This window comes from Oculina patagonica, chromosome 1 (genome assembly GCF_052425735.1).
Source record: "Oculina patagonica isolate OP01 chromosome 1, crgOcupat, whole genome shotgun sequence".
NCBI lineage: Eukaryota > Metazoa > Cnidaria > Anthozoa > Scleractinia > Oculinidae > Oculina > Oculina patagonica.
Window position 1 is genome coordinate 19,447,504 of NC_135758.1, and position 12,458 is coordinate 19,459,961.

A 12,458-nucleotide genomic window follows, 5' to 3' on the forward strand; every position below is an offset into this window, starting at 1 on the left:
AAATGTACAGTTTGGGCCATTTTGGGAAGACGCCCCCTCGGGAATGCAGCCTATAGTTCACGCTAGGCCCAAAAGAATCGAATACGACCATGCCATATAAGGTACTCAAAATGAAAATTTTTCGCCCTTGTGATGAAACGCCACAAGGTCGATAGAGCTTTATTTTAAGTCCAGATCCATTAAAAACTGCCCGCTTGAAACTTAAGAGTCGCTGTCTCTAAATATCGAGTATCCCGGGACAGGACCGAAACAGTTTGAATTCTCTTTTATTTCGTCAAAAAGACCCATTTGGTGAACTATCTCAAAAATATTGTTTAAAAGTTCCAGCTAGATTTAAAAGGAAAGTTCGAAATACCCCAGAAGCCGACAATTAATGGCAGATGGAATTTACGCAAAATAGAGCACTTTCAACATGCCAGTACAGAAAGAAGAAATCTGGCCTCCATTTCATTTCTACAAAGTTTATTTTTCCTTTGGTTATTTTGTCGAGCTAAATATCATCTCCAAGTGATTAGGTTTTGTCCACGTTTTAGCCGTTTGAGAAATACAACTATCGCGGTTCAATTTACACACCAAATTTGAACTGATTTTAGAAGGTCATAACTCTTCTAGTATTCGTATATCTTGACAAATTAGACGTTGCAGTAAAAGAAATATGCTAATGGTTGTAATGTCTCAAAGGTTAGTTTGGCCGTGGAAATTAAGCGCGCTAGACGAAAAACGTTTGGCAAATGGCGTAATTTTTTATAGATGACCGAGCGAACACCTCGATTTTGTATTCACGTTACGTTGTAAGACATAACTAAACATCTGTCATAGCACAAAATTAATTATCCTCAGGTAATAACGTATATCACACATTAAAGCAATAATTCGACAATAATTTAACTCATACCTTCCCTTTCTTCCCCCCTTTCCTACTTCCCCTCCCCCTCCCCCTCCCCTTTTTACGCCTGCTACGCTGGCGAAGATGAATCTTACACAGATGACCAACAGAACATCAGTTGAGGTATTAACCAAGAAAGTAATTCGATGCGGGAAATTTAATATTTATGTCACGAAACTGTTTATTTTGCTTGGTAAATAAGAATATAAAAAGAATTTACATAAGAGTTGTACAAAGTGAGAAAACAATTCTTGTAGTAATATTTGCATTTAAAGCATTTTTAAGTGACAGAGAAAGAAACAGGAAGAAAAATAAGAAAAACATTGCTCAAACTGCACGACAAGTGTAGAAAGCAAGAGAAATTGTCGCAGTTTTCATATGAGCGTGAAGCATTCTCGTCACCAGAGCCCGCTTTTCGTTTGGTCAGCGCCAAGATTGGTGCTGACCAAAAGAAAAGAAGGCTCTGGGGACGAGAATGAGCGTGAAAGACAAGTAGAACACGGCTAATACTTGCAGGATCTGTCTCTGTCATCCTGCGTCAGTGGTTGGGGCAAACGGTTCCGATGGTATCACACAAAACTTCGAAAATTCATGGGAACGAGGTTGTGAACGAGGCGAAGGAACTCACTAGCCGGGAACTATTTTGAAGATACGTAGTCGCTTAGCAACTTTGCTGCCAAATACCGCGGGCTCAGACATCCCGAGGATCGAGATTTGATAAAAACCGGAAAAGGCCTTGTTCTTTCCGTGTCTCACATCTCTGGCGTAAACAGAGATAAGACAGAGAAGTGTTGGGTTTCGCACAATAGGTTCTGCATTTAAAACAAGAACAAATAGAACAGTAAAGGAAAAATGAAATGGACACTTTGTTTTGCTTTTAGTAAAGATTTATACTCAATCAGCGTTTACTACACCACTTTTAACAATGCTTAATCAACTGAACAGATGATTTTTTGTTCTGGTTGTTAAAGAAATCAGTTCTCCTGCAAGATGTTCATCTCAATGTACTTGATGCCTTCTTTCTCTTGTGCGTGATTGCCATAAATCTCCAAAAACAGGCCGTTGAGGGGATTCAACTTGTTCTGGTAAACCATCTCCCTGCTGAAACCGCCGTCTAGAGGGACGAAACAGGTTCCCCACCGGTCAGACAGGCTTAACTGGATCTCGAACCTTCCAGGGTAATACTGAATCTCTGATGGTTTCGGAAGAGATCCATCAAGTTGTTGATCGTTTAAGGTCGTGCCACTGGATCCTTCGAATCCACGACAGGGGGCGTCAGTATTGTAGTTTGTCTTGTCATGTGTTATTACGCCAATATAGCGTTGGCCATCAGAAACACCAAATGAAGGATCACTGTCCGCTGAACCAAATGTCGTTTCCAAACCAACCGCCATCTTGACGACAAGGTTGGCATTTGTATCGATGACTCCTGGCGGAATCAGTGGAACGATCATCAGCCGATAGAAGTTGCTTGGAGCGCTGAGGAACGTGAGTAGTCGAGGAGTGATGGAATTATGGTGATGGATGAAGGTAGCGGCTGAAGCAAGCTTCATAGGTGTGAAGAATTTGTAAAACACAAGCTGGATAAAGAAAACATGAAAGTGGTTCAGCAAATTACCATAAATCAACTTCATTAACCCTATTCAGACCGGGGGGGGGGGGGGGCTTTTGAGGCCCGCGCTGACTTTGAACTCTTATAACTTTTTTAAGATTAAATCAAACGCTTTCGTGGCTGGTCTGACACGCATGTTTCGTCTCCGCCAAGAGACTCATCAGAGACCTTTCGGTGAAAGCTAACTCGTCGAACATCGCGTTCGAAGTCCCGCTAGCGTCAAAATGATGGTGCAATCTGGCCTTACATCGCGTAAGCATTCCCAATTGCGTAACATGTAAATTGTTAAATACTTTCGTGGCTGGTCTCCCAAACTTTCTGAGTTTTCTGAGTTTTCCTAAAATTTATCTGGCAATAATTTGGTAGGGTTGGATGATTTGTCATGAACTTGACATCACCATGGCAACGGCATTTTGACAGGCATGTTTTCCCAAATTTGTAATTTTGCCTGTTTCTGTCAATAAAAATCAACTTAAATGGAATTATTTTTACATTTTTACGGGTTTAAAGCAATTTTTATTGATTTTGAGTACTTTGCGGTAATTTTGGGTGGTTTTCTGGCATTTTGGAAAAATTTTGAAATCCAAGATGGCGGATCCAAGATGGCGGCTGTTTTGACATCATGATGTAATTGTCACGTAATGTGACGTCACAATCCCACGTGACGTATACCAAAAGAAAGATTTTCGGACATACAATACATCCTATACGTTTCATTGTGATTGCTTAAATATTCTCGAAGTTAGATAGGGGGGGGGGGGCTTCCGAAACCCCCCTCCGGGTCTGAGAAGGTCCAAAAAAGCCCGGTCTGAATAGGGTTAATTTACTTCCAACTTAAGAGAGGGTCCATAATTTATCAATCAACGGGGACAGGGGGGAGGCTATGGCGATTTTAAATTTTTCCCCTTGCATTTTTGAAAGCCCTCCCTGTTGGTGTGTTTTTCCTTCGACCACTAATTGCTTAAGGTGGCTCCATAGGGTTTCTTGACCGCGCGAAGAATGGGTACGAAAGGGCGAGCTTGAAATGCCGGCAAATCAAAACAAACATGGCGGCTTCACGCGAGCGTGAAATTTTCGGCGAGAAAACGCGAGACTTGCTTCCTGCCAATGAAATAACACTTGTGCTTTCCTGTGTTGAGCAGATTAAAGAGTTTACAACACCCTAAAAAGGTTTTTACAACGTCCGCGGTGCTTCTGGCCGCTTTTGTGAAGTTCGTACGATCGAAAGCAAAAGACAAAATAAAAAATAGTCTCTGCGATTGTGAGATACTTCGAGCAGAATTTCAGAGATTCTGCTACATAAAGGATTAGGGTATGTCTCTAACTAACCTTGGGGTTAACAGATATTCGCACAAAGACCGACAACAACGGGAAACGCTCGTCTTTACACATCAACTCGTATGGTTCGAAAGTTCGCGCATGCTCAAATAGCGATCTTGGACAATTTCTATTCTGATGACGTAATTGTTATTCGGGCGAAAATAGAAATTTTTCCCTTGTAATTACTAGAGTTTCCTTCGGTGAAATTCCTTAAAATTTGGCATAGATGTGATACCTTTTTAACTGCCCCTTTTGCCGTTTTTTTTAAAAAAAATTGTAAGCCAGTTTTTTTGCTTAGTCAAAAAAACACAAAATAACCAAAAACGCAAAAACGACCTGGACAACCCCTACTTTTTTTGTTTTTAAAAGTTACTTCTCATCAGATTCAATCCGTTGGGAGAATTTAAAAAATTTTCACCGAAGAAAATTAAAGAAATTTAAGATCAAAGCCATAAAAACTCCAAAAAATAGGACTTTTTGAGTAGATGTAGCTCAAAAACAAAGGCCGTTATTTTCAAAAAGAATAATGCACAACATATTTTAGTCCTTGTTTTTAATATTTCGGCAGCTTTTATTTAACTAGTTTAAAAAATAACGCGAAAATGATCTCTTGATGGGTATCACTTGCGCGCGCGCCGTAATATCTTAAAACCCTATGGAGCCACCTTAAGGTGGCTTAATACAGTTTTGAGGGGGTAAGTGAGCCCAACTTTTAACTCTCTTTTAAAATATTCAGGAATGTTCTTTCTTTCTCTTACTACTGTTGTTTAAAGCATATGGCCATCATATGCGACATTTGACCAATAAAAATGCTAATAAACAATCAATAAAGAGCCAAAATGAATGGCCGAGTGCTTAGCAGGGGGCTGGGCACTAGTTGTTTTAACAGCGTTTTTCTCGAAATCTACCCGTATGACCTCACCTCAAAATTTCAGAAATTACAAATTGGCTTTGATTTAACATTCATGCAGGATAAAATAAAAATCTGTAAGACAGATTTTTCGCAAAATAGGAAAATGTGATATTTTGCCCCTTTAAAAAATATCTCAAATTCTGTCTTACAGATTTTTATTTTATTTTGCATGAATGTTTAATCAAAGCAAATTTGTAATTTCTGAAATTTTGAGGTGGGGTCATATGAGTAGATTTTGAGAAAAACGCTGTTAAAACAACTAGTGCCCAGTCCCCTGCTAAGCACTGGGCCATTCATTTTGGCTCTTTATTGATCGTTTATTAACATTTTTATTGGTCAAATGTCGCATATGATGACCATATGCTTTAAAAAACAGTAATAAGAGAAAGAAAGAACATTCCTGAATATTTTTAAAGACAGTTAAAAGTTGGGCTCATTTACCCCCTCAAAACTGTATTAAGCCACCTTAACCCGCGATCGTGGGTTAAATACCATGACACCCCACCCCTCAACCAATTCAACACCACCCAAAAATAACGACTTCGGAATTATGCTTTTGAAAAAGTGGCTCCTGGTGGCGTTTTTGGGCTTTTTGCGGGCCATTTGCAGATTACATCCATGAACCCCAAAATAGCGGTAAAAGGAAACGAAAGGAACGATGGATTTTTGGTGTCTTACCTTTCCTCCACCAGAAACAAACTTGTCACGTTGATTTCTGGAACTTTGGTCGTCTGCCAAAGAGGAAGCCTAAGACATAACACTTCTGTTAGACAGTGTAATAATTTTTACAAGTAGAAAAAACTAATGAAGCGTGTGAGATAATTTTTTGACTCATTTCTTCTCGTTCTTTCCTTGCTCACGGAATACAGTTTTTGGACAGATGACCTATTTCACACGAGGTGGTTTCCAATAGGGCACTGTAGTGTTTGCACTCTAACTACGATTCAGTTCAAGTTCGAATGAATATTTTACCGAGAAAATCGAGAATCGAACTATATTACCTGCTGATCGCTGAAAATTGTTGAAACTGTGTTTTTTGCTTTATTTCCGATCGCGTTTGAGTAAAACGACTAAATTTAAATGAAAAGGAAACGCTGTAAAAAGCTTCTAATCTTTAGGACTTTAGAAAAGGGAAAAAAGAAAAGTTAAGTTTATGTTAGTATTCAATTCCTTTAATTTGTTTCTCATTTAAAACAAGTTTTTGAGCATTTGAGCTTTAAGGTGTAAAACGACTGTATTTAAATGAAAAGGAAACGCTGTAAAAAGCCTCTAATCTTTAGGACTTTAGAAAAGGGAAAAAACGAAAGTTAAGTTTATGTTAGTATGCAATTCCTTTAATTTGCTTCTCCTTAAGACAAGTTTTCGAGCATCATTGAGAGTAGTGCAGATTTGTTCTGGGATAAAAAAAGGTCGAGTATGAGAAAATTAAATAAGTCGTGAATGAGACTAATAGCACATAACTGTACTTACTAGTAACATCACAAGCACCACAGCACAGCTCTTTAGCATCATGGCTAACGTTGTTGTTTTTCAGTTGATCGCGAAATGATGGAAGAAGTCAGTATAACTGAGAACACCGAACTGTTATCATGTACAGTCAATACTTGGCATGCTGTTCAACCAATCAGGTTCCAGAATGCACATACACTTAAGCATTAATGAGGAATATAAGCTGAATCAACCTCTTGAACTGTCTAGAAGTTCAGGCACGACAGATACCTTTCGCACAGCTGTTTCGTGTGATCATGCATGATCTTTTTAACAAGCTTTTAGATATAAAGATAATCGCAGAAATTGACAATCTGATATCGCTTCATTTAAGTGCTACTATAATGGAATTCGTGTCTTTCCTATCTAGGCCATTTTAAAACACTAACAAGAAGTTTGTATGGGAAGAAAAATGCTATAATGTTTCAAATCTCTTTCTTTTCTTTCCAGAGATATTCAAGTTTATAAAATATGTAAATTAGCAAAGTGATGACGCCATAGACTCAACCGAACTTTGATCAAACATGAAGAAAGAGTTATCTCAACTAATTTTTATCAGGAATGCTTGATTCTTTGTAGTAACACTCTAATAGTTATGTTTCACAATATGAGCTTAATAATTTTGTTGCCATGGCAACATACTGGTTTCAAGATCCCCCGATGCTAAAAGCTTTTCTGGGCAATTTTAGTGTTTCATTTTAATATTTGCCAGTGATGCCTCATATTCATGATCTGGCAGTCCTATAAATGGGTTAGGTAGATGTCTTGGCCAGGTTTCATTTTTCCGAACTGAAAATTACTAAAATATTGGGAACAGAGTATTTTTTATAACTGTAAGTGTCACTTGTAAAACTATTAGTCTGCCAAGTTTCAATGGTCTCTGCAGTAAATTGACTAAGATAACTCTATTTTTATACTTGACATAAAACTGGGTTGAGTAGATGACGTTATCAGTCCCCTAATTTGCAAATTTTACAATTTTTTAAAGCTTAAATATCTCCGGAACTAAAACAGATATCTGAAAAAGGAAAACGCCATTTGAATCTTTCGTTGAATTCTCAGTGATACGCCTAAAATTACTTACTCGACACTTTCGGCTTTTGTTTCAACAGCAGTTTCGTGTGATCTTGCATGTCCATTTTAACAAGTTTTAAAGATAATCACGAAACTTGACAATCTGATATCGTTTCATTAGCATTCACTTTCGCGACACTTTCGGCCTCTTGCTACAACATTTTTGTGAACTGTCATGAGCCGTTTACTAGGCAAGCTTCACTAGTCGTGCACTAGCTAGATGTAAGGATTATCGTGAGAGATCAGCAATGCATGCGCAACATTACTGCTTTAAGATTCATAGTTGGCCGTTGTTTTCACATTTATTCCGCGGTATCTTAAACATTTAATTTAGCAAGCTTTTAGGTATGAAGATAGTGGGAATTGATAATGGAAGTTACTCCACCGCCTGCACACCCCTCCCCTCAGCCTCCATCCCTCCCACAATTCCCGGCCATTTGAGGGGTCCCATTTCACTCACAGCTCCTTCTCGTTTTGAAAATCATTAATGACTTTTTCTGAGATTTTAAAGAAATCGGTCAACATCTTGTGTTAAGGCAGCTCTTTCTACACGAAAGTTATCTGTTGTGCCTGCACTTCTCGACAGCTCAAGAGGCTGATTCAGCTTATATTCCTTCATAATGCTTAAGAGCATGCATTCTACAGCCTCATTGGTTAAACAGCATGTCAAATATTGACTGCAAATGATAACCTGTCTGCCGTGTTAAAAATAATTTGTTCCCAAAGTTGTTTCGTGGTATTATAAGCTTTTAACATGAACAAGCTTATTATAATGACAATCGTGAGGAATGAGCAGTCCGAAAAATCACTATTAGCTTTGACATTTGGCGCTTGTTTACAGTTGCATCGTGTGATCATGCATAATCTTTTTAACAAGCTTTTAGACATAAAGATAATCACAGAAATTGACAAACTGATATCGTTTCATTAGCATTCACTTTCTCGACACTTTCGGCCCTTGTTTCAACCGTTGTTTTGTGAACTGTCATGAACCGTTATAAACATTTTAACAAGCTTTTAGGTAAAAGATAATTGAAGTTGATAATGAATTACTCCACCGCCTGCACACCCCCCACTCAGCCTCCATCCCTCCCCAACCCCGGACATTTGAGGGGTCCCATTTCACTCACAGCTTCCTATCGTTTTGAAAATGACTTTTTCTAAAATTTTAAAGAAATCGGACAACAGCTTAATTCTTCTTAAAAGCTTGATTTGTTTAGAGTCTTCAACAGCTGTGGAATCAAGTAGTCATGAGTGTTTGTTCCCAAAGTTGTTTCGTGGTATTATAGGCTTTGAACAATCTTTTTATAAAGACAATCGTGAAAAATATGCAATCCGAAACAACTGTCATTAAAAACTGTCAGTTTGAAACTTAAAATTTATAGTCGGGGCCATTTTGGGAAAACGTCACCACATGGATTCAGCCTTTTGGCTAATGTTCACTCCAGGACCAAAAGAATCGAATAAGAAATAATAATAATAATAATTTATTTCTTGCGCATTACATTAAAAAATCTCAATGATCTTACAAGAAATACATTTATATAAGGAAACAATAACGAAACAATATTAAAGGAAGTAGATAAGATATTTAAATTACAATAGGATAAAATAGTAAATTCATTAAAATACTAAAATTCATTATAAAATACTAAAATTCTTAAAAGATTACTAAAATTCACTATAAAGTAAATTCTTTCTTGGTAAACTATTTTCAAAAGTATTGTTTAAAAGTTCCTGCGAGTTTAAAATGCAAGTTCTAAATACCCCAGAGGAGGCAACAATGGCGGATGGAATTTACGCAAAATAGAGTACTTTCAACACGCCAGTACAGAAAGAAGAAATCTTGCCATGGTTTCATTTTTACACAGTTTGTTATTTGTCTTTTGGTCATGTTGTCGATATCAACTCAAAGTACATAGGTTTTGTTCACTTTTTAGCCATTTTACAACTATCGCGATTCAATTTACACACCAAATTTGAACTGATTTCAGAAGGTCATAGCTCTTGTAGTATGAGTATATTTTGACAAATGAAAGTTAATTTCCAAAGAAAGAATTATGCTTATAACTTGTCATATTTTAAAAGTTAGTTTCGGCCGTGGAAATTAAGCACGCTAAACGAAAAACCAATTAAGAGCATTATTGTCAAATCGTGCCATTTTTTCTAGACGACCGAGAGAATACCTCAATTTTTTTTATCTAAGACATAATTAAACATGTGCCATAACACAAGTTATCCTCAGGCAACGTATCTCACACATTAAAGTAATAATTCGACACTAATTTTAAGTCATATCTTTCCCTTCCCCCTCCCCCTTCCTTCGTCCCTCCCCCTCCACTTTTTCCCCTACCTCTTTTTACGTCTTCTACTCAGGCTAAGATGAATCTTACACAGATCACCAACAGAATCTTAGTTAAGGTGTTAACAAAGAAAGTTACACGATACCAGAAATTTAATATTTATTTTACGAAACTGTTTACTTTAATTTACTTAGTAAATGTGAATATGAAAGAATTCAAATATGAGTTGTACAAAGTGAGGAAATAAATCCTCGTAGTTGTATTTTACATTTACAGTAAAGCAATTTTAAAAAGTGACTTTGAAAGAAACAAGAAGAAATGAAAGAAACAAGAAGAAAAATAAGAAAAGTAGAAAGTAAGAGAAAGTGTTGCAGTTCTCATATGAGCGTGAAGCATTCTAGATCTCGTCACCAGAGCCCGCTTTTCGTTCGGTCAGCAACAAGAAGTTTTGGAGAAAAATTTTCTTGATGAAAAGCAGCGTTATGAAATTTTGGGGGTAACTTTCGAGCATCTTTCTTAATCAAAAGCAACTCTTTTGGATTTTTGGAGCGACTTTTGAGCACCTTTTTTTAGAAATTTCGAGCAACTTTTTGAATAATTTCGAGCAACTTGTGGAAAGCCCCAGACAAGAATGAGCGGGAAGGACAAGTAGAACACGGCTGAACAAACGAAAAGTGGGGTCCTGGGTATGTGCGTGAAGCACAAACAGCTGCCACTAGCAGGATCTGTCTTTGTCATCTTATGTCAGTGGGAGGGGCTACCTTGTTCCTATGGAAACTATGGAAACATGGTCGTGGTGAAGGAAATCTCTGGCTGAGAACTAATTTGAATAATTATTAATAATTATACGTTATGTCGCTTAGCAACTTCGCTGCCGAGATTCTTGGGCTCAGTCACCTGGGGGAGAAACTGGAAAAGGTCCAAGCTCGTTCCCAGGGTCTCTCTCTCCCCGCCCACTTCTCTCGCTCCTCGCTCTTACTTTCGCTCTTGGGGGCGGGGAGAGAGAGACCCTGGGAACGAGGTTGGAAAACCGTAAGGCAGTAATGATGAAAGTAAGCGGAAACCACGACATTACAGAGACAAGGGAAATTTTCGACCGATGACCCATGGGAAAGAGAAGAGAGAAGTTAGGTTTCGCACATCACTATTAAAAAAAAAGATTAAAGAGATCAGTAAAGAAGAAAAAAAATGGACGCTTGGTTTTGCTTTTAGCAAAAACTCATCTTTAATCAGATGAAACTACATTGCTCTTAACAGTGCTTCAGTAATCAGCGGAAATGATGTTAATTTTTTGTACTGGCTGCAACAGACATCAGTTCTCCTGCAGGATGCTCAGCTCAATGTACTTGATTCCTTCTTTCTCTGGTGCGTGATGGCCATAAATCTCCAAAAACAGGCCGTTGTGGTGATTCAACTTGTTCTGGTAAACCATCTCCCTGCTGAAACCGCCGTCTAGTGGGACGAAACAGGTTCCCCACCGGTCAGACAGGCTCAGCTGGATCTCGAACCTTCCTGGGTAAAACTGAGTCTCGGATGGTTTCGGGAGGGTAGGATCGCGGAAAGTATTACTCAAAGTTGTCCCACTGGGTCCTTCGTAACCAAAACATGGGGCATGATCATTGTAGTTGGTTTTATCAGCTGTAAACACACCAATAAAGCGTTGGCCATCAGAAACACCGAATGAGGGGTCACTGTCCGCTGAAGCAAATGTCGTTTCCAAACCAACCGCCATCTTGACGACAAGGTTGGCATTTGTATCGATGACTCCTGGCGGAATCAGTGGAACGATCATCAGTCGATAGTGATTGCTTGGAGCGCTGAGGAACGTGAGTAGTCGAGGAGTGATGGAATTACGGTGATGGATGAAGGTAGCAGCTGAAACAAGCTTCATAGGTGTGAAGAATTTGTAAAACACAAGCTGGATAAAATTAAACATATAAGTTACTCTTTCGGCGATTTATACATAAATCTGTTACTGATTGAGGCTTAGACTAGTCTTTTACGGACTCTCGAATAGCGGCTAGTATCAAGGCAGACAGACAGATGTAACCTGCGATCAGGGGCATTGTATGTGCTCTATTCTCTACGGGGCTTGCGTATTTTCGCGCGACTAGCTCGGGAAAAGTATCCTGTTGGCAGAATATAAGCCTATTGACAAAAACAGCGAGAAATGCTAAAAATATTCTTTTGCTATTAGTTCATTGTAGTTGAGAGTGTATTCGCGATTCATAATCGCTAGTTCAAGTGGTTTCTCTGACCAAAAAATCTCTCTTCTGACGGCTGTTGTAAGCGACTGCGAACAAGGAAAAAAAGAGGTTCATAACGTTTACCTGTGGCTGTTTCTTTGATGTGTTTTCATCATTGAGATCGTGCGCCTGGGCCAGCGATACAGCAAACATCAACAAAACTATTTTGATCAGTTTCATCTTTGAACTGAAGTTTTAGGACTGCTTCAATTTAAGAGATTAAAGCGATTTGAGCTCAAGGAACAACTGTATTGTAACATCGTTTGGAACATCACTGTATGAGATTTGACGACTCGAAAATTTTCGCGTCTGCGAGCCAGACCTATATTTACCCAATTTTCGAGTCGTCAAATCTCATACAGTGATGAATAAACATTGCAATCAGACAAGCAGACTGAACATCGATTTTGAAAATCATACTCTTTTAGGCAAAATGAACTGAAGCGTCATATCAAAACTCTTTACCGCATTTAGTCTGATTGAAGGCCTTTCATTTTATTTTTTTGGAAGATTTTCGATGCCATAACTATTTTTTTTAAAGAAATAAACAACAGTGAATTAACATATAAATCCACTACGCACAAACATGCATGTTTAATTTATTTTCAATTCAACC

The 12,458-nt window shown here is 38.3% G+C and overlaps 3 protein-coding genes across 3 annotated transcripts in view; 1 reads left to right on the plus strand and 2 right to left on the minus strand.

Moving 5' to 3' along the window:
* Positions 1-12,458, plus strand: part of LOC144660640 (tRNA:m(4)X modification enzyme TRM13 homolog) — a 124,349-nt gene that overhangs the window by 2,591 nt on the left and 109,300 nt on the right. The window lies entirely within an intron of this gene.
* Positions 1,790-6,315, minus strand: LOC144660890 (uncharacterized). The gene is made up of 3 exons (XM_078521620.1): positions 6,202-6,315; positions 5,410-5,478; positions 1,790-2,466 (listed from the first exon to the last, which is right to left on the minus strand). The coding sequence occupies exons 1-3, from the start codon at positions 6,241-6,243 to the stop codon at positions 1,861-1,863; spliced, it is 717 nt and encodes a 238-aa protein (XP_078377746.1). The 5' UTR covers positions 6,244-6,315; the 3' UTR covers positions 1,790-1,860.
* On the minus strand, positions 10,821-12,167 carry LOC144660945 (uncharacterized). The gene is made up of 2 exons (XM_078521668.1): positions 11,927-12,167; positions 10,821-11,514 (listed from the first exon to the last, which is right to left on the minus strand). Exons 1-2 carry the CDS (start codon positions 12,020-12,022, stop codon positions 10,909-10,911), a joined length of 702 nt encoding a protein of 233 aa, XP_078377794.1. The 5' UTR covers positions 12,023-12,167; the 3' UTR covers positions 10,821-10,908.